At 41.6% G+C, this 25,068-nt stretch overlaps 1 protein-coding gene across 2 annotated transcripts in view; it reads left to right on the top strand.

The window, feature by feature from the left end:
• HPSE2 (heparanase 2 (inactive)) overlaps positions 1-25,068 on the top strand; it is a 665,523-nt gene that overhangs the window by 529,379 nt on the left and 111,076 nt on the right. For both annotated transcript variants that reach the window (XM_040486115.1, XM_040486116.1), the window contains exon 9: positions 4,728-4,842. In XM_040486115.1, the coding sequence (XP_040342049.1) occupies positions 4,728-4,842 (115 nt within the window). The remainder of the gene's footprint in view (positions 1-4,727; positions 4,843-25,068) is intronic.

The raw sequence follows: 25,068 nt of genomic DNA, 5'->3' as shown, positions 1-25,068 counted from the left end.
AACTCACGGAGCGCGAGATCGTGACCTGGCTGAAGTCGGACGCTTAACCGACTGCGCCACCCAGGCGCCCCATAGATATGAGAGCTTTGACTCAAGCCCAGGCAATCTGCTTCAGAGTCAAGCCTCTTTGCCACTACCTTAGACCATCTTCCTTTCTGCTTCAAAAGCAGTGGTAGTCATGCAAAGGAAACAGTAGTTTCTGTCCCTGGGAAGATCAGGAAGGGCTTCATGGACAAAGTGGCATTTGAGTGGGACATAGAAAGATGACTCTAATTTCTATAGGTGGAGAATGGTGGTGATAGTGGAGGAGAGCATGCTAGGCAGAAGGAACATTTCCGGCAAAGGCACAGGGGAGGGGAAATGATTCGTGTGAAGATAGCCTCAGTAGCTACAGGGATGTAGTGAGGGTTGAGACAAGGGAGGAGTTTTCCATCAAGCATGGAAGGCCTTGAAAGCCAGGCAGAGGAAATGAAGCCTTGTTCTATACTCCATGGCAAGCCATTGAAGATTTTGGAGGAAGAGATACCATCTGACCTGTGTTTTTAAATGTTGGCTCTGAGAATAGTATGCACAAGAGTTTGGAGAGGCAGGAGATGGGAAAATGGATTTGAAGGCTACTGCAGTTTTCTGAAGGACTTAACACCAGAAGTGTAAAGGGCTCTGACTGGCCTGCCAGCATCATGTGGCAGGGACAGACCCCTCAGGACCACAGACTAACCAAATGCCCTGTTCCTGTTCCATTCTAGTCCTGTGGCCCTGGTTTTTTGTGGGGTTTTTTTGTTTTTTTGTTTTGTTTTGTTTTGTTTTGTTTTGTTTTGTCTGAGCAAGGTCCTCCTAAGAAGTGAGCTCACAAAGCCCTGAGCTTTGTGTTTCACTACTAACAGCTGTTCCTAATTATACACTCGTAGTTTCCCTCCATTAAGGCTTATTTTAATACATTTATAAAAGACAAATCAAGCCAGTCAAGCAGATTGTCTTTGCAGATGGAATCCTGGCACATGCAGATGAAGATAATGAGTCAGTAAAATATATGATGATACCTTGTGTCTTCGATTCTTGTGTTCTCAGCACCTACCATTGAGTGGCACAGAGCAGTTGTTCAGTGAGCATGGTTCAAATGAATGAAATGGAATGAATCAGCATTTGATACAGTGGTTCTGAGAGTCTTCTTTCAATAATACGCTTCCCACCAGGTTTCACTGTGAGCCGTGGGGTAAGGATGAGAAGCCAGTGGCAGTTAGTATGGCAGGGAGGGGCCTCTGAGAATCAGCAGAGGAATGGCTTTTGCGCAACCATCGTAGACAGACTTCGCTGCAGGGCCAGCAAGCAGCCCAGTTGTAACTGTTTTCCTGAGCATTCTTCCCTTTAGGGAATGATGTGAAATGAGAAACACCACAGCCCCTCGGGGCGGGGGGGGGGGGGGACTGGAAAGATATCTGAGCACCAGCCAAATATCCATAGATCTCTGTGGTCACTTTGCAATAAATCCAGATCAACAGAGTTGTTCAGGGTTAGGTTGTAGTTCAGGTATTCAGTGTGTGGTTGACACAAATCAAATGAAAACTAGCTCACTTGGCTCCTGGTTCTCTCTTACCTCTTTATCACCCATTTGCTCTCACCTCTGCTGGCAGCACCCAGCCAAGTGTCCTTCGAGTCTAGTTCTCCAAGGGACGTAAATTGCTTCCTGGAGGGGAGGGGGGAATTGAAACATTCTAAGAAGCTCCAGAAGACTAGCAAGATTCCTTGGAAAAAGGCACCTTTCAGGCTTTTTTTCATATATGGCATAACTGAGAGCTTGCCAGGACACTTGAATGTTTATGCATGAAGCAGAATTCTCTGCTGCCAAGTATTCAAGGGTAGTTTTCCCAGTTAGGGCTTTGTGATTCTCTGATGCACCACAGATATACCCTTGGCACACTACTGTGTCTCTAGCACCTAGTAGTGTCTGCCACCCAGTAGATATTCAATAAACTTTTGTGGAATGGAAAATAATGGCCGCAGTAGTATCCTTGGTGGGATATACCAGTCATCTTGCCACTTTTCTATACTTGTGCATGAAAGGGAGACTTGGAACACCATTTATTTCCCCTGTCAGAGTGCTTAGTATTTACAAGAGGAAGAAGAAGACAACTTAAGTACAAACCATTCCACTCTGAAGAGTACGGGGAAGGAGAGGTTCTGCCTATAGTCCTTTTGAACGCTCCAGACCAGAACGTGCATAGAGGATATGGGTTTGGAAAGGAGGATGTATATTCTTCTCTCTCACTTTAGAGTTCCTTCAAAAACTGCCCATACTAGGAAAACAACATCAACAACAAAGACAAGCCAGATTTACTAGTTAGCATTCATTTGTTGAGTATATATTTTTTGCGGATCACTGTTATAGGGTCTGCAGAGGTCACAAATAGGAATTTATACATTTGTATAAATGAATACAGGTATTTACATACCCAGTGCTTTACAAATGACTTACATGGTCACACAAGCATTTTCGTATCTATCCTCAATGCTGAGAACAAGGTCTGGCATTTACAGCCGATTAATTAATGTTGTTGAATGAATAATGAATGAATGAACAAATGGAATATTTTAAATTCCAAAATACATTGATATCCAGCTGCGGCTAGATGTGATTATGTGTTTACTTATCATTTCATTTCTTCATTCAGCAAGCATAGGGATAGAAGGGTGAATTAGACATACTTGTTTTTATAGATAAATACTTGTTAGATATAAATCCTATTGTATTTGTGCTACATTAGTGGAAAGAGCACTGACTTAGGAGGCATCAGTCCAGAATTCACGTGATAGTTCTACCCCAGGACATTAATATGTGTCTCAGTGGCTAAAGGAAAAACCAAATGGGGTTGGTAAATTAATAAGAATAATAAAGGCAAATAGCTTAGCCATGTGATATTCCCAAAGTAATTTCAGTTCCCGGGTCACAGTGTCCCAGTCTTAACAACAACAACAACAACAACAACAGTTCTATTATATAATTGTTGGATTTTCTTTTTGATTTAAAACTTTTGTTTTTGCATTTTTCTTTGTTTTGTTTTTATAACTCTAATTATCAGTAAATATTTCTTAGTTTTTATGAGAATAAAATAATTGTCAATGTGAAACAGATTTTAAAATGCTAATAATATTCATTCATAACATAAAAATTAGCAATGTGCTTTATTCTAGTAAAGAAAAAGCTTAATTCTACAAGTCACTGGTTTGGCATTACATATGGTTTCAAATTTGGGAAATCATAACTATGCATAATTTGTCCCTAGTATGCTGAATGCTGATTCTCAAAGTTCCTCCAATCTAATTTTGTCCAGATCAATGTCAGCTTAACAGAGTGTGAAGCACCCACATTACACTAGGAACTGAGATGAGTGTTTTGGGTACAAAGCTAAACCATTGTGTCTGTTCTCAGTTAGCTCATAACCAACTGGAAGACAGCAGAGAAGAAAGAAAGAAATTATCGTGGGCAGGCAGAGGGTATAAATAAGAGTTCTGGGAAGGTACAGAGGAAAAAGGTACTACTGTTCTGTACCAGCAGGGTTTGGAAGGAGATGGCACTTGACTTGGAGACATGTTAACAGATGGGAAGAAATTTGCCAGATAAGGTGGGTTAGAGAAGGAGAGGAAGGGAATTCTAAGCAGAAGTTAAAACATGTGTGGAGACTCAGGTGAGTATGTCAAAGCATGCTTGTTTGGGGCAGCCAAGAATAGTTTTAGAGTCAGGGAATGGAATTTAGGGTGAGAGCAGAGGGGAGAAGAGGTACAGATTATAGGCTCATGTGCATGCTCAGGAAAGATTGTGAAATGCCTATCTTTTACAATGGAAGACTGAAGCTCCCAGTCACATTTATCTTACATATATTCTTACAATTAGAAATTTCCCTAAGTTTCAGAATTTGGAATACAGAAGAAAATTAAATGAATAAGTGAATGAGTGAACAAATTGAATAAAAAAATAATAAAGGCAGAGTTAGCAGTGGGTGTTGGAAGAACCAAGAGGGAAGTACTTTTGAAGGATAGCATGCCCTGGAAAGTGGGTATTTGGCATAGTGGAATATGTGATAATGTGTGAACAATGCAGGTCCTTAATTGTGATATGTGTAATGGTAGCATACTTGAATCTCTGCATGGTTAATTATAGTGCCAAGGAAAATTATTATTTTATTGACTGTTGACAGTGATATATGAGGGATGCAAATGGCTGACCCCTTCTTGAACCGATAGGTCATAAGAGTATGTTAGAGTCCCAGGAAAGGTACATGTATGGTGATAGGGTGCAAGCAGAGGAGTTTGAGTGACAGAGAGTATGGTGTGCATGCTCCTGTGATTGTGTCCCATGGCCAGGGGGTGGGGGGATGATAATTAGGCTTACAAGTGACTACGGTATTCATTTTAGTTAGTTCATTTTTTTTTTAATTTTACTTCTTTATAGGAGTAAGTCATTAGCAACAAAATATTCTATGACCAAGGGCAATTCATTTTCCTCCTCTGGATCTCTGCTTCTTTTCCTATAAAATGAAGAGGCTGGATTTGAAAATCCCTAAAGTGTCTTCCAGCTATGTACTCACTGCTTAAAATAATCTTCTTTAAAGTACTAGGTAAATTTCATGGTGGGTGTTGGTGTATATGCATGTGTGTTAGCCAATCCCGACAAAGCTTGTTATATGGCACTTTTAAGATGTATTGATGTAGCATTTTTTCCTGATTTTTAGATGGTTGAACACTTTAGGAATGCTGGCCAATCAGGGCATTGACGTTGTGATACGACACTCATTTTTTGACCATGGATACAATCACCTTGTGGACCAGAATTTCAACCCATTACCAGTAAGTGTGAGATAAAGATTCCTAACTCCTTTTCCATGTGATTCAGTTGTTTTGACTATACCTTGTTCCACAGTGGGAGAATTTTTCTCCTCCCTCTGTTACCTGTTAATTTCATAAATTGGACAAAAGCATTCATGTCTTTGTTCTCTTGACCCATTTCACAGACTTTTGGCTTCACTACACACATCTATATATACACACCTATGTAATATGCATGTGTGTATATACATATATACATTTATATATGTATATGAATTTTTATATATTTATATATTTGTTTACTACCATTATTTAAACAAACCTTGTGCAGTTGAGATTCCACATCTACTTGTGGCCTGTTTGAACTCTGCTTGAGAGTGAATTTTTCCAGATTGTTTTCTTTTAATGCTAATAGGAGACATTAGTTAACGTCAGATGCAACATGTTGAAAGCAGATGGGTGCGTGTTGGCCATGATCAGATGCAGTATGAACCCATCTCTTGGGAGTGGCTTAAGTGCACTTACAGTTAGGTGTTGATCCCTATGTGATAATGAGGGGATTTTCCCAGAAAACCAGCTTCTCTGGGAAAAGGAAGGCTAAAGAAGAATGGCAGGAGCAGAGAACTTCGTTTGGTTCATGCCTGTATTGACCAATCAGAGAGATCCCACTTTGTCCAGAAAGCTGCACTCATCAGAAATATTACATGGATTATCCTTTTCACAGACATCGTGGTCATGGAGAAAGGTCAGACTCCTCTCATTAGCTCACAGACTATGAGAGCTGGGGTTCCCCTTTGAGGAGATCCGGTCGCATCTCCGGTAACAGAGGAACTGAGGGGCACTGGGTGGCTAAATCAGTTAAGCAGCCGACTTCGGCTCAGGTCATGATCTCGAGGTTCTTGAGTTCAAGCCCTATGTCAGGCTCAGTGCTGACAGCTCAGAGCCTGGAGCCTGCTTCGGATTCTGCGTCTCCCTCTCTCTTTGCCCCTCCCCACTTTGTGCTCACGCTCTCTCTCAAGCTCTCTCAAAAATAAATAAATGAAAAACAAATGAAAAAAACAAAAACAGAGGAGCTGATAGTCCAGGTAGGAGGAGGGGAAGGGAGATGTAGAGCCAGCTCTAGAACCCATCCCTGCACCCTATCCAGTGCTCTTCCAACAGAATTAGTGCTGCCCTTGGGTTCACACTAAGCAAACCCAAGTGGAATCAGTGAGTGTCTGCCATTTACTTCCTTCTGCCTATTTCTACCCTGTATTCCTCTCACTCTCACCCCTGCCCTGAGCCAGGAGGCCTCCAAACCCAGAACAGAAACCAGTGTGGCACCCAACAGTACCATTTTCATGTCTCCAAAGAATCCCTCTAGATTAGAGTACTCGGTAATGATTATATCACTGATTGTACATAACTCCAGTCAAATCACAAGTATTAAAACTGATTAGCACAGTCGCTTTTGTTCACAGGCCGGGATACCTCTCTGAAAGTGTGTGTGTTTGGGGGCCGGGGGGGGAAGGCAAGCTGATGTACAGTGCAGAGGGAATTTTCAGTTTGTTTATTTGAGCTCATAAGCTTGTAGAGATAAAACAAAATAATTAGAAAAGTCTCTATGAGGTGTCAGCATTAAGCAAATACAATGTCATACAAAAATAAATATTTATTGACCCATCAGGCACTGGGGAGGAGATTAATAATAAATAAATGAATAAACAAATAATAGAGTACTAGAACAAGAAGATAGTATGGGCTCTTTTGGAATGCGTGTACAGGAAGGCTTCTCTGAGAAGGTGACATTTAAGGCAAGAGCCCAATGACAAGGAACCAGCCATGCGGATTTTGAAGAGGAACTTTCAGGTAGGGGAAGGGGCTAGCATAAAGCCTCCAAGGCAGGAATGGACTGGGCATGTTTGAGGAAACACAAGGACACCAGAGTGATGGGGGCCTGACAGAGAAGGGGGAGACTGGTTGGACATGAGGCCACATAGATCACATAGGGCTTTGTCAGTTAACAGGAGTTTGACTTTATTGTATGTAGTATGAAAAGCCACTGGAGGGTTTTATGCAGGGAAGCAATACAATCTAGCTTATATTTTTAAAAGATCTAGTATAATTAATGCATCAGCTGTTATTTGTAGTTGTAATAATAATGTACAGACCACTTTCATATATGGTACCTCAATAATGCTCCATATACGCTGTCCTCCCTCTTCTCTGTCCTCCCTTCTTGCCTTTATCCCCTCCCTTCCTCATTCAGATTTCATTCACTCCTCCTGATCATGTACTACATGCTGATAATTATTCCTGGCAGAGGGCCTCTCTGATGAACCAAACAGACAAGGTTCCTGAACCCTTGGAGCTTATAAGCTAATGAAGCATAGTGAAAAATGGAAAATAAATAAACATATAAACAAGGTAATTGCACTTGGTCGTAATTGCTCTGAAGACAGGCTGGTGAGAGAAGTAGAACTATTTATATTTATTTTGCTGAAGAGAAACTAAGGCTCTGTGAAGATATTAAGTGGCTTGTCCAAGGTCAGACAAGTACAAGGAGCTGGGGCTCTCAGAGTTTTGTAGTTAGTTCTACATCTGATTGTCTTCTCTCTTCCTTGAGGTACTCTTTGGTGTCTGTCCTGTGGTCTGAGGCCAATACTTGCTTCATTTGGGTCTGGAGATGGAAATGGGCATCTTAAGGACCTGGAGAGAAGAAAACCTTAAGCTAAAAAAAGATGGTCTTCGGGTGACTAGACAGGCTTGATTTCCAGAGTTGGACAAACCTGGATTCCATATCAGTTCTCTGTGCACCTTTGCTGGCTGTGTGTAGGTTAAAGGTGCAAGTCCTCATGGCATTGGTTCTCCCCAAATGAGTGTTGTTGCAGGGGACTTCCTTTACAAGCCCAGCACAAGAGACCTCACTTGATAGGTGGTGGCAGCAGAGCTCACATGAGTTCATGGCAAGCTAAAGTAAGTCCCAGTGATTCAGCACAACCGCTCAAGTGAGCTGGGCAGCTGTATTCCTAGAAACATCACACTCTGATAAAGTGTAAAAGCACTTAAGGTAGCAGGCTTCAGGCTTTCTTTTTATCGTTCTTTGTGCTAATAAATTCTGCACCTTGTAAGTTGAGAACTTGATAGCTGGGAGAACTTGACCCTGGAAAAAATTTCCTAGGCTAGACCAGGGCACCAAACAGACCTTGCCAGCAGGCTCTGGAATGGGTAATGGAGACAGACCTGGGAGTCATACTGGTTGCCACTTCAGAGAGTTGTGCAGTTGATGACCGAACATTGCCAGTAAAAACTTGTGGATTTTACGTTGTGATTAACTCTTCAAGAGAGTTTGTTGAAAGCTTAGGGGATTCATGAGTTGTGTTTTGATTGTCTTCCAGAAAAACCAGTATTCTCCATTCCAGTTTCTTCAAACCCAGCTCAGTGCATTTAAGGAAAAGACCTTATTAGCAAATACTGTTTTGTTTTTGTTTCTGTTTTGTTGCTGCTCTTAGATAAACTTAGAAAAAAGTGAGGATCTTGGCCTAATGGCTGCTCAGCCCATATCCCATTTTACGCCTCCACCTGCCCAGTCAACTTTGATCCCAGCTTGTAGGATTCTAGCAGCTCTGACAAAGCCATTCCAATAGTGCTGCTCCAGTCTAAGGTAAGAGAGAAGATGAGGGTGGCCCTTTAAAAAAGAAACTTGTCTTCACAAAAGATCATTTCCAGCTACATCCCATGTTCTTTATGGTTGTTCCTCTAGAAAAGTGCCAACACTCCTACTGTTGGAGATTTTCCCTCTCCTGGGAAGAGGAGAACATTTAGTTCAGCAGTGCTTCATCACCAACTCCCACCCCTTTCCCCTGACCTGCCTGCCATTGGGAAAGAGGGAATGTGTGAGTCTCCACAGCCAGTCAGCCAGTCAGGGGCTCCCTTGGGAGTAAGTGATGTTTGTGCAGAAGAGATCTGCACATTTGGTGGACATAGTCCAGACCCCACCAGCCGTGGGCATTTCTCCTACGAGAGGGTTTTGGAATGTAGCTTGTGCTTTTTTTAAGAGCTTGATTTACAGAGCTTCCAGGGAAGGGAATGGTGAATTACTAGTCAACATCTTTTTAACTCCCACGCCAGCCGAGCAAATATAATTCAATTCAAAAAACATTGACACTTCAAATGTGTCTGGCTCTGTGCTAGGTATTCTGGGGACACAGAGATAAATAAGATATGGTTCCCTCATCTGCAGAGCTAACAGTCTGGCGTGTGTTTGTGTTTGGGGGATTACAGTTTAGTCTTCTAGAATAAAACAGAAAGCTAGTTCCCACTGGACTGTGTTTTCTCTACTGGGTGTAGTGCTGGTGATAATTATATTTGCTGTCACCTTCTTTTTGCTGATTGTCACTGCTGAATAATAATATTCAGTTCAACCCAATGCACATTTACTGAGCACTTACTGTATACATCATTCTGTATACTAGGATATAGTCAGTGGTCATAGACTGGAATATTACTCACTAGTTTATGGTGGCATTGAGCCTATGGCACTGGTTCCCACAGCAACATGCTCCAAGCCAAGCCTTCAGGTGTCATTTGGTTACTGGAAGAAAATTCTGAATCTTAATGGTGCCTGTCTAACTCTGCTGGTTAGCCTGTCACAAGGATGAGGTCCACTCATCCTTGTTTTCCTTGAACATGTAAGACAGTGCCCCTGATGCACTGCACAGCTACGACACAGACACAGGATTAGCTTCAGTCTGTCTCTTTCCTGAGAATGTCCAGTTACAAACCCATGTTCCATTGATGCTGGATTAATGCACAATTTCTTCTTGTAAGAACAACACCACTTACATAGGAGGCCCCATGGGGAGCAGCAGGAGCCTGGGACTATGACAGGATTCATAGGTACTGTTCTTAACTCTGCCATTAATTAGCTGTGTATCTTTGGTACCAGTTTTTTCATCACTTAAATTGCAATAAAAAATGTCTTTTCTATCTAGCTCCAAAAGATACTGTTATGTTCCTTGAGAAAATTAGATAGGACAATAGGATTCTGATTATAGGATTCTGATTTCATATATATTTATACACATAGAAAATTACTGGAATCTCTTCATATATCTAAAAGTGGTTTTGTTTGGGTAGTGGGATTATAGACAGTTTTAATTTTCTTCCTTGTGGATTTCTTTTATATGTAAAATTGCTATAGTCAGCATTATTGCTTTTTTAATCTCAAAAAAATAAAGGCTTTAAAAAAATTTTTTTTGATTTTTATTTTAGAAATAGAAAGCACATGAAGGGGAGAGAGGGGCACAGAGAGAGAGAGAATCTTTTTTTAAATGTTTATTTATTTTTGTGGGAGAGAGAGAATGCAAACAGGGGAGGAGCAGAAAGGGGGACAGAGGATCCGAAGCAGGATCCACGCTAATAGCAGCAAGCCTGATGTGGGCTCGGACTCACGAACCACGAAATCATGACCTGAGCTAAAGCCAAACATTCAACCAATGGAGCCACCCAGGTGCCCCGAGAGAGAGAGAGAATCTTAAGCAGGCTCCACACTCAGTGTGGAGCCCAATGTGGGGCTCGATCCCATGACCCTGGGATCATGACCTGAACTGAAATTAAGAGTCAGATGCTCAACTGACTGAGTACCCAGACATCCCTAAGGCATTTTTTTTATTTTTAGTGTTTAAAAAAATTTGTTTAATGTTTATTTATTTTTGAGAAAGAGAGAGAGACAGAGTGCAAGCAGGGGAGAGGCAGAGAGAGAGAGAGAGAGAGGGAGACACAGAATCCAAAGCAGGCTCCAGGCTCTGAGCTGTCAGCACAGAGCCTGACGCAGGGTTCAAACTCACCAACCATGAGATCATGACCTGAGCCAAAGTCGGCACTTAACTGACTGCACCACCCAGGCACCCCAAGGCTATTTTTTAAAGAAAAAAGTTGTGTTTTGAAAGAATTAAGTCTTTAAATAATTAAGCAAATATTATCCCAGCCTAATTCATTTATTATTCATGATTCATTTATTCGTAAACACTCATTACACTTATGCTGTATGCTAGATGCAGTGATGGGCCCTGGGGACACTGTCCTGGCCATCAAGGAGCTTAGAGTATGGATGGAGGACAGAGGAGTCAGCAGAAACTGTGGCAGATGTACTTTAGCAGGACAGAAGAGGAACAGAAGCCAGCCTGGGTGGAGGCCAGGAATGGGACATCAAGGAAGGCTTTCTGGAGGAGACAATGCCTGAGCTGGATCTTGAAGGAGAAAGACATGTTAGCCATAGGAAGAAGAGCTTGGGGTCTGGGGAGGATCTTCCAAACAGAGGCAATAGCATGTGCAAAGGGACAGGGCATCAATTTCCCAGAGTCGTGGCAGATGGATTATGAAAAATTTCTTAGGAAAGCTTTTCCCATTGCTGTCCAGTGGCCACACAGGGTGTGTGAAAATTAAAGAATTTCAAAGCTACAGCCCTGGAGGTGGTGGGGCGGGGGAGGTACAAACCCTAGCCAAACCAGCCTGTGACCTGTTTCTTGGTGTAGCTTCCTTTCTTTTTCTTTTCTTTCCCGTGGGAGCCATCAGGAAGATGAAAGAAGCAGAATGTACCTGTTTAGGGGTAGCTGTGATGTGAAACCCAATCCTCTCATTAGAGGCCCTGACAAAGACTTCTCCATGAGCAGCCTTTCTTTGTGGGGCCCCGCAGCCGCTGAGAGAAGGGCTTCCACCGCTGCGCCATCAATCACTGAGATCCAGGCTGGCTCATGTCAGTGGCCATAGCTCCCGGGCTGCATGCCCAGCAAGTGTGACTTGCTTCTTTCCTCCTCTGTGCCTCTAAACCCTGGCCTCTCAGCTCAGAGCTTGTGGCTGCCCCATCAGACCGGGCTGGCAGCTCTTCTGCCTCAACTGCTTTAAATGGAAGCCCCTCTGATTTTGAACTACCAGTCCTCATCCTTTGCTTAGTTCTCAACCTGAGCGGTGCACATGGGATGTGAGCAACACACCTGAGCACTTACACCAGCTCAGCCTGATGCAGGCTGCCTCGGGCTGGAGAAAGAGCTCTGCGTGTGAAGTCAGAAGGCACGGGAACGGGGTGCAGCACCCTGTTTCCGGCTCTGAAAAGGGGGCCTAACTATGCTGGGGTGGGGAGTGGGGAGTATTTGAAAGCAGTACTTAAAACTATTGGCTTTTTTTTTTTTAATTTTTTTTTCAACGTTTATTTATTTTTGCGACAGAGAGAGACAGAGCATGAACGGGGGAGGGGCAGAGAGAGAGGGAGACACAGAATCGGAAACAGGCTCCAGGCTCTGAGCCATCAGCCCAGAGCCTGACGCGGGGCTCGAACTCACGGACCGCGAGATCGTGACCTGGCTGAAGTCGGATGCTTAACCGACTGCGCCACCCAGGCACCCCTAAAACTATTGGCTTTGGAATCAGGCTGACCTGAGTTTCAAACCCAGCCTCACCATTTACTAGCTTAGTAACCCTCAAAAAAACATCAATCTCCCCTTGTAAAATGGGGGCAACAGAAGTGTCTGTCTCATAGCATTGCTGGAGAGGATGGGACAAGCCAATGCCTGTGTGTCTTTTACCACATAGTAAGTACTCAATAAGTGTTAGCTGCTGTTATTGTTTATAAAGTCACTTTGTGAGTGTAAAATTCTGTAAGTCATAGTGATAATTATCATTAATGACATGACTTAGATGTAGTGAGATAGTATTCATTTGACTATTTGTACAGATAATCTGGAAATCAACGAAAATAATGGTAAGTATCATATGAAAAGTAGATATTTTTGCAAAAATTAAATTACAGGAAAACTAGAGAAACAAAAAAAGGAAGCGTGATTCTTGCCCTTGAGAGGGATTGACTGCAAATGGTTAAAGACAAACTAAAAATTACGATTTATTTTCCTCCCGAGAAGACGCTGCCAACCTTTCCCAGTGAAGGCAATGAAGGCAGTAACCACACTGCAATACCAACTCTAACACCTTCATTTGGTATTTATAAATGGCCCAATAAGCCCTGGCAACCATGATATGTCACATCAAAGTGCTAATGACAGCACATTACGTGAATCACCGAGAAGCAACAATTGAAAATCTCTCACTGCCATCAACCATTTATATTGCTCCCAGATTGCAGTTCTGAGGGATTTCAGCTACGGGAAGGCGTGCGGCAACCTAAATAAAATAGGGAGAAGAAGCAATTATAGCCGCACGGCATTTGAGCTCAGGAGCGGGTGCCATCCTCAGAGCGGCCTTCACATGATGGAGGAGCAAGGCAAGCTCTGGAAATGAGAGAAGCCGCACCTCACCTAACCTCATCAGTTCACCTAAAACACTGAGAAGGACATTGTTTAAAAATAATCTGACATGAAAGAGAGGAATGGAGGGAGGGGGGAAGAGAAAAGGGAGAAAAAAATAGAATGCTCTTTGGTGGGTTGGAAAGATCCTTTGCGACCGCCGCAGTTTGACAAACTTAAGGTTATTTCTTAAGCATTCTATTGAAAACCTACGGGCACAATGAGGTCTGGTTATGACATTTAGGAACCAACAGGACTCTGATAGAAGTGACCTGAAAGCCAAAGAGAATACATTACGTTCTTTCTAACTCAATTGTGTTTTTGTTGTTGTGTAAATAAAAGCAGGAGTCTTGTAAAATAGAGATAGAATAAATACACAGGAATTTTGTTTTTAATACCTATTTAATTTTTTTTTTCAACGTTTATTTATTTTTGGGACAGAGAGAGACAGAGCACGAACGGGGGGAGGGACAGAGAGAGAGGGAGACACAGAATCGGAAACAGGCTCCAGGCTCCGAGCCATCAGCCCAGAGCCCGACGCGGGGCTCGAACTCACGGACCGCGAGATCGTGACCTGGCTGAAGTCGGACGCTTAACCGACTGTGCCACCCAGGCGCCCAATACCTATTTAAATATACACTATAAATTTTTAAAAATCTATCTGTCATTAGCTACCTCACTTTCAACTATTACCAATCTCTGATTTGGTTTTAAGCATTGAAAGGACTAAATAGAACACATCATTTTGACTCACTTTAAACTTAACTTGAGCAGGCCTGTCTTCTACTCCGGAATTCACTGTTCTCGTCTTGAAGTCAAAATCCTTATAGCCTCTCTTCATTAGAACGGTGAATCTCAAGCCTACGCATATTACAGTCGCCTAGGGGGCTTTTAAAAAATGCCTGTGCTTAGGCACCACCACCAGGGATTCTGATTCACTTGGTCTGTAGAGGATACCAGGTGTTGGTATTTTTTAAAGCTCCCTGAGTGATTCTAATATGCAGCCAGATTTGAGAACCACTGGGTTAGAAGTTTTTATTTACCCTGATTAAATAGAAATTATCTTCCCCTTTTCTCTTTTGTACTTAACTTTTGCTTCACCTATCAAGATATTTTTTTTTTTTTTGGGGGGGTAAAAAATAAAATTATTTATTTATTTATTTATTTATTTATTTATTTATTTATTTATTTTTATATATGAAATTTATTGTCAAATTGGTTTCCATACAACACCCAGTGCTCATCCCAAAAGGTGCCCTCCTCAATACCCATCACCCACCCTCTCCTCCCTATCAAGATATTAACAAAATTTTAATACTGTCTATCATAAATTCATTTGATAAATATTCATTGACTATTATTTGCCAGACACTGTTCTAGTTTCTGAGGACATAGAGATGAAGGAGAAAGGCGAGACCCTGCCCTTGTTGGAGATTAGTCTAGTAGTGGAGACTAAAACAAGTAAAATAGCAAATAATTAATTACAAAGTTCAGAATTGTGTGTAGGAAGCAAGCAGGCTGCTCAATTGAAGAATAATGGGGAGAGAGGATATAGAAAACCGGAGGAGGCAGCCGGCCATTGGGGGAGCAGGTAAAGAGCACAGCATTCTCTCAGAGGGAGTAGAATCTGCAAAGGCTGCTGGCGGGGAGAGGCTCAGCGGCACGTCAGAGGTCATGAAGTGCCTCTAAGGCCACCCTGAATCCTGGTCCACCCATAGCCAGGCGCAGAGACAGCCAGTGAACTGCCTGGTTCAGTTTATCTCGGGCTCCCCCTATACCTGGTTCCTACTCTACACTTGGCAAACCATTTTGCTTCCAGTCTCTGTGAGAATCATGGTGGTGCCCCTACATCTGGGATCCTCATTGAGCCGCATGCCTACTGTATTTCTCTGCCACCGACCTGGCCATCTCCACATACAGCCCAAGTCACCTCTCAACAGGCTTTGAAATGAGAATGGTGGAATAATACTTGCAGAAGCTGGCAGTGAACATTTAGGATTTCATCATACTATTCTATTTTGGTGTCTGTTTAAAAATTTCAGTGATAATTTTTTATGTCCTTATGCTTAGAGTGTTGTAACATACACTAAAGCAAAGCACTGTTTCAGTTGCTCTGGGACATAAAGAATAAAGACATGTTCTTTCTCTCCATGTTTGCAATCTGTTTGGAGAGATAACACATAGAACCTTGGAGAGGTAGCTGATAGGTGATGTATGTGAAGGTCTGTCTTGTTCACTCAGTATCTCCAGAGCCATATCTCTGGGTAGGAGACATTAGTACCGGCTGGAGGGAAAAGACTAGAAGGGATAATTGGGGAAGGCCTGTGCAACATGTCAGGAGTGGACATTTGTAATATTAGTTACCCAAAGAATACTTGCTCCTAAGAAAGCTCCTTGCCCTGTGGTGCTAGAAAGGAAGGAGTGTCTTAGGACAGAAGGAAAAGCAGGAGTCCTAGATCTGATATCAGGTTCTGCCACCAACTCATTCATCCTGGGGCACTGGGTGCTCTGGGTCCATCTCAAAAGTGGTTGTTGAATGTGACCATCTGAGGTCCCCCTTTAGCTCTGATGTTTTCTGATTTGTCTTCAAGATTTCCATACCTGTATCTTCAGACAGACCTCCCAGCTGAACTTACATTAATAAAACCTTTAAAATAAAATAGCACTATTTCACTTTTAAATCATTCAGGAAGGGATCCCTCTTTTCTTAAGGCTCTTGTAGCCCTGTTATAGCAGTTATCATTTTCTTTTGTTATTAGAGTTGTTTGGTTACATTGAATTTCCTCTGTGTCAGCTTCTTGAAAACAGAAGCCACCTCTCCTACTCTCCTGTATTTATATCCCCCATAATTCCCACTCATAGGCAGTCCTTACTGAACTCTCAAGATGCTTAGTGACTGGGATTCCAGGGGCTGCAGTGCACTGCTCAGTGATGGAAATATGGGAGGCAGGCTTTTACTGTAGGGTGTTGTGTGCACACTGGGAGACAGTAGAGCTTGGTGCTTAAGAGATGGGGCTCTGGAGTCAGACAGATCTGGATGTGAATGCCAACTCTTCTGTCTACTTTCTGCATCATGTTTTGCAGATTCTTCATCTTCCATCATCTGTATGATGGGGATACTAATGGTCTGTGCCTCATGGGCTTAACAATAGTGCCCGACACTTAGTAAGTACATAATAATGTGATCATTATTACCTATTCTAAACATATGAAACTTATTCCTTGCAAATGGATGAAATTAGTACATCTTCGGAAAGATGGGAACATGTGGGAAACAGCCATCCCCAAAAGTAGGTTTACAAATTATAAATTACTATTTACAAATTGTAAGTAACATGAAAAATTTTAGTTACAATTATGTTAGTTGGCACATGTAGATTGTTTTAGAATCTTCAAAACCCTTTAAAACATCATTTCATATTCCATAAACCTGTATAATAATGGTTTTCTTCTTTGGCTTCTTTGACTTTATTATTTAAGGCCCACTATAAGTTTCCACAGCTTATTTCCATCTATTAATTCATGTGGCCTTTCCAACTCCCTGATAAGGCAGGTAGGATATACCCATCCTGCTTGGCAGAGAAGAAAAATGAGGCCCACAGAGGTCCAGCAGCTTACCCAAGGGAACACAGCAAGGTAGAGCCAGTGGTTCTGAGTTCTGTGACTCTTCACTACTATTTCATTTTATCCCTGTGGTTCTGCCACAGCTTTGTTAAGTCAAGAATTCAGGTTAATTCTATCTGCTAGCAGACAAGGCAGATAGAAATGGCAATGAGGAAGCAGAAAGGCTGGCTTCAAGGTAAAATAAAATGATCCAGGAGATAAAACCTGGGATTTAACAGTGGCTGACTCTTGTAGATTTCCATTTTTACTGAATAATGAAATAAAGAAAAGAAAGGAACAAAATTTCAATTTCATGCAGCAGCAGGTTGGTTTCACTGCCTATATTGAATGTATTAAAAGAGCAATATAGGGCACCTTGTGGCTCAGTCGGTTGAGCGTCCGACGTCGGTTCAGGTCATGATCTCATGGTTTGCGAGTTTGAGCCCTGTGTCGGGCTCTGTGCTGATAGCTCAGAGCCTGGAGCCTGCTTCGGATTCTGTGTGTGTCTCTCTCTGCCCCTCCCCTGTTCATGCTCTGTCTCTCTCTGTCTCTCTCTCTTTCTCAAAAATAAATAAACATTAAAAAAAGAAAGAGTAATATAGAGGGTCTACCTCTCTTAAGGCAGTTACCGTTTTGCCCCATTATTATATGTGTATGTGTCTACCTCCTTGATAGTGGGACCACTTTAGAACCTTTAAAACCCTAGAACCATGAGTAGTGCAGGAGCTGGACCATCCTCTAATGTTTAGCCATTTGATGATGGATAGCAGATCCAGTTCCAGAAGTCAAGTAAATTGTTTGGGAGAGCCACGTTGGGACATTTGTGTTCTTATTTTTTTTAATGTTTATTTATTTACTTAGAGAGAGCACGAGCAAGGGAGGGGCAGAGAGAGGAAAAGAGAGAATCTGAAGCAGGCTCTGTACCATCAGCACAGAGCCTGACATGGGGCTCGATCCCATGAACTATGAGATCATGAGCTGAGCCAAAATCAAGAGTCAGATGCTTAACCAACCGAGTCACCCAGGCACCCTGCATTTGTGTTCTTGAGGAAGATTCCAAGATGGCTCTGAAGGACAAAAGATCATTAATGCCCCTTCATTAACCTTACCTCCTGGGAATTACTGCAAACATGTATTGGAGGCTTTGCCATGAATATGAATTGATCCAGACCCTTGCCTTCTGGCCAAATGGAATAGGAAAGAAGGTGTTGGTGGTATCCATGACAGCATACAAAGTGCCATCAGTCCCTGCAGTGGGATTCGGGTATGGTTACAATGTCTGGAACAGCTGGGGCTGTAGGGGTAACAACTGGACTCAGTTGGTGATTATCTGCCATAAATTTCCAGGTCCTATTCCTCTGTACACACAGGGCTATAGTATTGAGAGATATTACATCTCTAATTATCCATGCTACCTTTTAGACCTTCATCAAGTTTGGGATTTCCCTTTCACCTCCTGGGACCACTCAAAATGGAATTAGTAGGTGGGTTGGGGAATGATTTACATGTCCTACTACATGTGAATATTCCCACTAAATGTCCCACTACTTCTCCACATGTGACTCTCCTCAATCAGGACAATCCCCTGTGGACATTATGAGCATTCACGGCACAAGCATGCAAAACATCAATGCCAATATATATTCAGTAGGGAATGTATGTTGGAAGCCACAACAGGACATTGAATTGGTCCCATGAGCCTTACCCACAAGGTCACTTTAGATTTATTTTCCCTACTGGGAACCTTGCCCAAATCTTATTAGTTGAATTCAAGAGCCCTCCTCCCCAACAAAATGAATAGGATAGTGACTTGGGAACTTGTATCTAACAGAGTCATGAGAGTTTGAGTTCCTTCCTCCCTGAAGTTTCTCACATACTTGAATGTATACACATGCCTCTCAGTCCCCATGGAGACAGGGAAACCTCAGTCCCACCTCTAGTCATTTTTCTTCTTAAAACAGCTAGAGTTGGGATAGAAGGGAAGGGAAGAATTGGAGCACTAAGGGAGAGAATAGCTTCCCACCAGTAAGCAAATCTTTGCATTTCCATTCATTTAGGGTTTTTTTTTAAACAACAGCTTTTTGAGATAAAATTCACTCACCATAAAATTCTCTTTAAAAGTGTACAGTTCAATGGTTTTTAGTGTATTCATGGAGTAGTGCAACCATCACTACTGTTTTCAAATATTACCTGAAATGGAAACCCCATACCTATTAGCAGTCACCCCTCATTCTTTACCTCCAGCCCCTGGCAACCACAACTCTACTTTTTATCTCTGTGGATTTGCCTGTTCTAGATATTTCATGTAAATGGAATCACACAATATATGGTTTTTTTTGTGACTGGCTTCTTTCACTTAGCATGATGTTTTCAAAGTTCATCCATATTATAATATGTATCAATACCTTATTCCCTTCAGTTGCTGAATAATATTTCACTGTGTGGATACACCACAATTTATTATCTATTTATCAGTTGATAGACACTAGAGCTGTTTCTACTTTGGGCTATTGTGAAAAATACCGCCATTAAACCTTAGTGCACGTGTTTTTATGTGGCATGTTTTCATTTCTCTTGGGCATATACCTTGGAGTGGAATTGCTGAGTCATGCATTAACTTTTTGAGGAATTGCCAAACTGTTTTCCAAAGTGACTTCACCATTTTTTATTCCCACCAGCAGTGTATGATGGTTCTAGTTTCTCCATATCCTCACCAACACTTATTATTGTCTGTCTTTTGATCAGACAACACTGACGTTGAAGAATCCTAGTGGGTGTGAAGTGGTATATTATGGTTTTGATTTGCATTTCTTTAATGACTACTGATGTTGAGCATCTTTTCATGTGCTTAGTGGCCATTTATGACTTTTCTTTGGAGAAATGTCTATGCAAAAGAGGGGACTATTTGTCTGTGGTCACTTTGACCCATTTAGTTGGTGTGTGAGGAGCTATATTAGCTGCTCTTTTTCAGAAGACATAAACTTGGCAATGTAGCACACTCACTGAGAGCATGCAGCAGTAATTGGGGCTGGTGGCCAACTGTGTCTCCCAATAATCCACTTCTTGGCTTTACATGTTCTTGGCTGAACTCAAATTTACACTTCAGGGTGCTACTCTATCAGCCACTCTGATTAATCTGATTGATAGAGACTGGGACCAAATTTGTTCCATTTGTCTCATACAGTATGATGATTGATATTGTATATCAAGCTGGCTAGGCCATGGTATCCAAATATTTATCCAAACATTATTCTAGATATTTCAGTAGAGGCGCTTTTTAGATGAGATAACATTTAAATCAGTAGACTTTGAGTGAAGTGTATTATCTTCCATAATGTGGGTGGGCCTCATCCAATCAGTTGAAGGCTTTAATAGAAACACAAGTGAACTCCTCTGAGCAAGATAGAATTCTTCAGACTCTAATTTCAACATAGCTCTTCCCTGGGTCTTCAGCCTGCTGGCCTACCCTATGGATTTTGGACTTGCCATATTCCTCAGTCAGGTGAGCCAATTACCTAAAATCAAGCTTTTGATAGAAAGACAGACACACATATACATTCTATTGGTTATTGGTTCTGTTTCTCTAGAAAACCCTAATATATATGGCATTTAATTAAAGTTGATACCAGCAAGACCTTTATAAAATAATGACCAGGGGCACCTGGGTGGCTCAGTCAGTTAAGTGCCGAACTTCAGCTCAGGTCATGATCTCGCAGTTCATGAGTTTGAGGCCTACATTGAGCTCTGTGCTGACAGTTCAGAGCCTGGAGCCTGCTTCAGATTCTGTGTCTCCCTCTCTCTCTGCCCCGCCCAACCCCCACCGGTACTCTCTCTCATTAAAAAAATTTTTTTTAATAAATAAAATAATGAGCATATTGTATTGTAATTCACCTGTTCATCTCTTTCTTCTCCTCTCCCATGATGGGAGTTGAAAGAGACTGTGAAATGTTGGGTGCACAGACTTTGTTTTAGTAATCTCTGTCTTCCTTAAATGTAGTTGGCACTCAGTAAAGGTTTGTTGAATGAGAGAGGGAATGCATGTGTGAGTGCATGATTAGAATTCTATCACCCATAGTTGCCTTCCCCAACATCTCCATCCAGCAAAAAAGTACAGCTTTCTTTGGAGGTCCATCTCACTGATCAACTCTGGAAGCTTTTCTTTAATTCTTCTAAGTGACTGTTTTCTCTCCTGCTCCTAAATCTCATTTTATCCGTATCCCTTTATGCATTTAGTAGGCATGCTGTTATCTACAAATGCTTATAGTCTTTTACAAACTTGTCATATTTCCCTTCCTAAAATATAAGTTCCTTGAGAGTATACTGATCCTTCTACCTCCAATAGCATCCAATACACCATCAGTACCTAATAAACACTCAAAAATTGTCTGCTGAATTGGGTCGTCTCAAACCAGAGTAGGGAATCACTGGTGCAAATGTGCTAATTACCCACAGCTGGTCTTAAAGGTGTTTCTGATTATTACTTAGCAGTTCAGCTTCCCTTTAGGAAACATGGCCTTTTTGCTAATGATCACTTTAACTACCACACATCTCAGTAATGACTGGTTGCCTTTAAAATGAGCCAATAACTAGATGTTTATAGACAGCATGTATGTTAAAGACCTGTGCATAGAATACACAAAAGGTTCAGAGACCCAGTAGCATGGGTGTTGAATTGTCCCAGAAATCCTAGTTCATACATTTCATTATCATTTTCATCTTCTGAGTTACCATGGAGAGCCTACTATATGAGAGGAACGAGGTAGTTTCATAACATGTTTCTTAATCCTTAAAACAACTGGAAATACTATCTTTAAATTACTGTTGATAAAATAGGGGTCCATAGAGTTCTGGTTATTTACCCGGAGATCACTCACAGCCCATCTAATTTTCATATTTTGTTCATCTCTAAGCCCTTTGTAATCTATCTCAGGAATGTGTCTCAAAGCTAAGCCATCCACTGTTGTTAGTCTCTGTCATCATTTGGCACCTCTTTAGCTCTTGTCTGGATCATCATGGTGGCCTCATCATGTTTCTCCTGCTTGTACCTTCTCCTACTTCCAGTATGTCTTCCACAGCGTTAGTCAGAGTCATGGTCATGTCATCCACCTTCTTCAAAAACCTTTGTTGAATCCTTATTGCCTACATAGTGCCCTGAATTCCTAAGCATGGCATTCAAGGCTCCCCATAATTTGGACTTGCCCTACTTTTATAGTCCTGTTTCCACCCACTCACTCCCAGATTACATGTCTGCTGCTAGAATCACCTATTCATTGTTGCCTTCAGCATACCCCATACTCTGCTCCAAAGCCCATTTCCATTGCCGCCTTTTCTAATGTCCCCAATAGGAATCTCCCACTCCAGTTCTCTTGTAGCACTTTGATTATGTCACACTTGGTTCTCACTATACAATGCTATCTATCATAGTTATAAATATATAAGTCAGTGTCTCCTTTTAGACAGTGACCCAAACTGAAGGCAAAGAATATTACCAATTTTTGCGCCTGGCACATAATAGGTACATAAGGAAAGATTATTAAGTTGGCTGAATTACATTGAAAAGAGCTTGAATTTGGGGTGAATAAGTGATTAGAAGCCATGCCCCACTCTGAAGCACAGTTACAGCTGCTGCCTAAAGAGACACTGATTATAAATTCTTTAATCATTCTCTACACTGTAAGACACCAACCATTCAGGCAGCTGTGTATCAACTACAATATGAACAGAATGGCATCTCAGATATATTCTGGGTTCTTTCAACTCTGAGAAGCACCTGGAAGTGGTGGTTCCATACCAACTCAAGTAAGACTTGAGAGGGGATTCAAAGAGTGAAAGAGAGGTAGCTTACCAAATGAAATGTCTTAGAAACACCAATTTAATGACTTACATATAAATTAATCATAAACATGTGGATTAAATTTCCCCAGAAAAGGCATGTTTTGGCTCTCCATGGACCAGAAATGATTGAAAAATGATTGGAGATATTTCCTGAGCCCAAAGACGAAGAAGGAGCAGGTCTATACTTCTTTAACTGCAAATATTAGCGCAATAGATAAATTATCCAGGGGGCCTGGGGAAGTTGGAAATATGGACAGGAAATAAGAAAATGAGATTCAGCTTGAAAGTATGCTCCAGGTACATCTGGGGCAAAATAATCAGAAACAGAGAGATTTTGTTTGAGTGAGAACCTAATAAAGTTATGGAGACTAGATATTCTAGGTGATTTCTAGTTGGCATGGCATGGCTCATGTGATACAAAGCAGGTCATTCTTATTCCTGAGGATGCAATAGTCCTGGACTGTGAAATATGAGATGGTACTCATTTCCCAGAGAATGTAGACAAAGCCTTTGCTTTTGATATCAAGATTTACTGGTGAAAAAGGTTTGGCTAAAATTAGACTATAACTTTTGCAGATAACTCAAGGAAATAAGTGACCACAGATAAGACTGTAGTCTTTGAGCATAGAGTCCAGAGGCAAGATGGAGTCTGAGATCCAAAGCAAAAGAAATTGAAGCTCAAGTTCCTTTCCTAGAAAAAGACATAATCTTTATGTGAAGTCATAAATGCATTTTGGACCATTCATCTACAGGAGACCTTCCTAGAAGCATTTATTCTTCCTTGCCATTTTATTTTATTTACTCTTTTATTAATGTTTATTTATTTTTGAGAGAGAGACCACACATTCAAGGGAGGGGTAGCTGGGGGAGAATCCAAAGTGGGCTCTGGACTGACAGCAGAGAGTCCATGATGCAGGGCTCAAACTGAGGAACTGTGAGATCATGACCTGGGCTGAAGTCAGACGCTTAGCTGAGTGAGCCACCAAGGTGCCCCTCTCCCTTGCCATTTTAAAACACTTCTTGGAGCGCCTGCGTGGCTCAGTCAGTTAAGCATCCGACTTCAGCTCAGGTCAGGATCTCTTGGTTTGTCAGTTTAAGCCCTGCATGGGGCTCTGTGCTGACAGCTCAGAGCCTGGAGCCTGCTTAGGATTCTGTATCTCCCTCTCTCTCTCTCTGCCCCTCCCCCACTTGCACTCTGTCTTTCTCTCTCTCAAAAATAAATAAATATCAAAAAAAAATTTTTTTTTAAAACCCACTTCTTGAAGAGATCAGACATTCGAACAGACAAAACTAAAGCACAGTCATTATAGGCAAGTTCTGACTGTGGCAGTTGGGCCATGCAGTGTTTTACAAGTACATTGAAGTAAATACCAAATGCTCTAATGTCAAGGAAATGCAAAGAGGTTTCCTTTGAGTCTAGAAAAGAGTTGAGGAAAGTAACCTATTGCTTTCTAGGAGGCAGGATGTCTTATAGAAGTCTGTAGGTGTCCAATGAAATGTGAAACAAATAATGATTAATGATGATAACAATCTTTTACATTTGTATAATGCTTTGCTATTTACATCATGCTCCATGTAAATTGTCCTATAATCTTCTCAGTAACTATCAGGTAATATTACTATCTCATGTTTACAGATGAAGAAATGAAGAACAGAAATGACAAATAATTTGCTAGCCAGTGGCAATGTCAGGAAGTCAAGTCTGTTTCTTCTGATTCAGTATTCTGTATCTAAATAACTTAGTAGCTTATTGGTCCAACTTTATAGGAAAGAAGATTACTATAGCTTGTCGAAAGTCTGTTTGCATCATTCAAATTCCTTTGTGATTGGATTGATGAGATGGTCTAAGCACTTTATTAATTCATTTAATGCTCACAACAATACTGAGGTGACTTTGTTATTACCCTTTTTAATTTTTTTAAAGTTTATTTATTTTGAGAGAGAGAGAGCACACATGCATGAAAGAGTGGAGGAGGAGGGGCAAAGAGAGAGGGAGAGAGAGAATCCCAAGCAGCCTCCGCACCATCAGTGTGGAGCCCAGTGCGGGGTAGGGGGGCTGAAACTCATGAACCATGAGATCATGACCTGAGCCGAAACCAAGAGTCAGACACTTAACCGAATGAGCCACCCAGGCGCCCCCTCATTGCCCTTTTCTAAAGATAGAAACAGGTACAGAGGGATTAAGTGACTTCCATCCTGGTTAGCAAGTGGAGGGCTCGAATTCACATCCAGGCATTCTAGCTCTAGGACTCACTCTCTAACATTGTACTAATTTTAGGAACTACTTTGTCGTATGTATCATGTTCCCTGGTAAAGGAAAATTTATATCAGAATGAAGTTGGCATCTAGTTCTGGGAGTATCTAATCCTGGGGTACAGATTTTAACTAACTGCAAAGAGAGTTTCAAAAGTGAAAAAATAGGGAGCGATATTTAAACAGTATAGTATGTAAATGATGTGACCCCTAGAAGTATAACCAGAGATTCCCATTAGCAGCATGGTTGCTTCTTTCTTCTTAATGGGGAATGGATAGA

Source organism: Herpailurus yagouaroundi, unplaced genomic scaffold (genome assembly GCF_014898765.1).
Source record: "Herpailurus yagouaroundi ecotype Mexico unplaced genomic scaffold, PumYag 163, whole genome shotgun sequence".
NCBI classification, from domain to species: Eukaryota; Metazoa; Chordata; class Mammalia; order Carnivora; family Felidae; genus Herpailurus; species Herpailurus yagouaroundi.
Note: the sequence above shows the minus strand (reverse complement) of the source record. Positions and strands in the feature narration are given on the sequence as shown.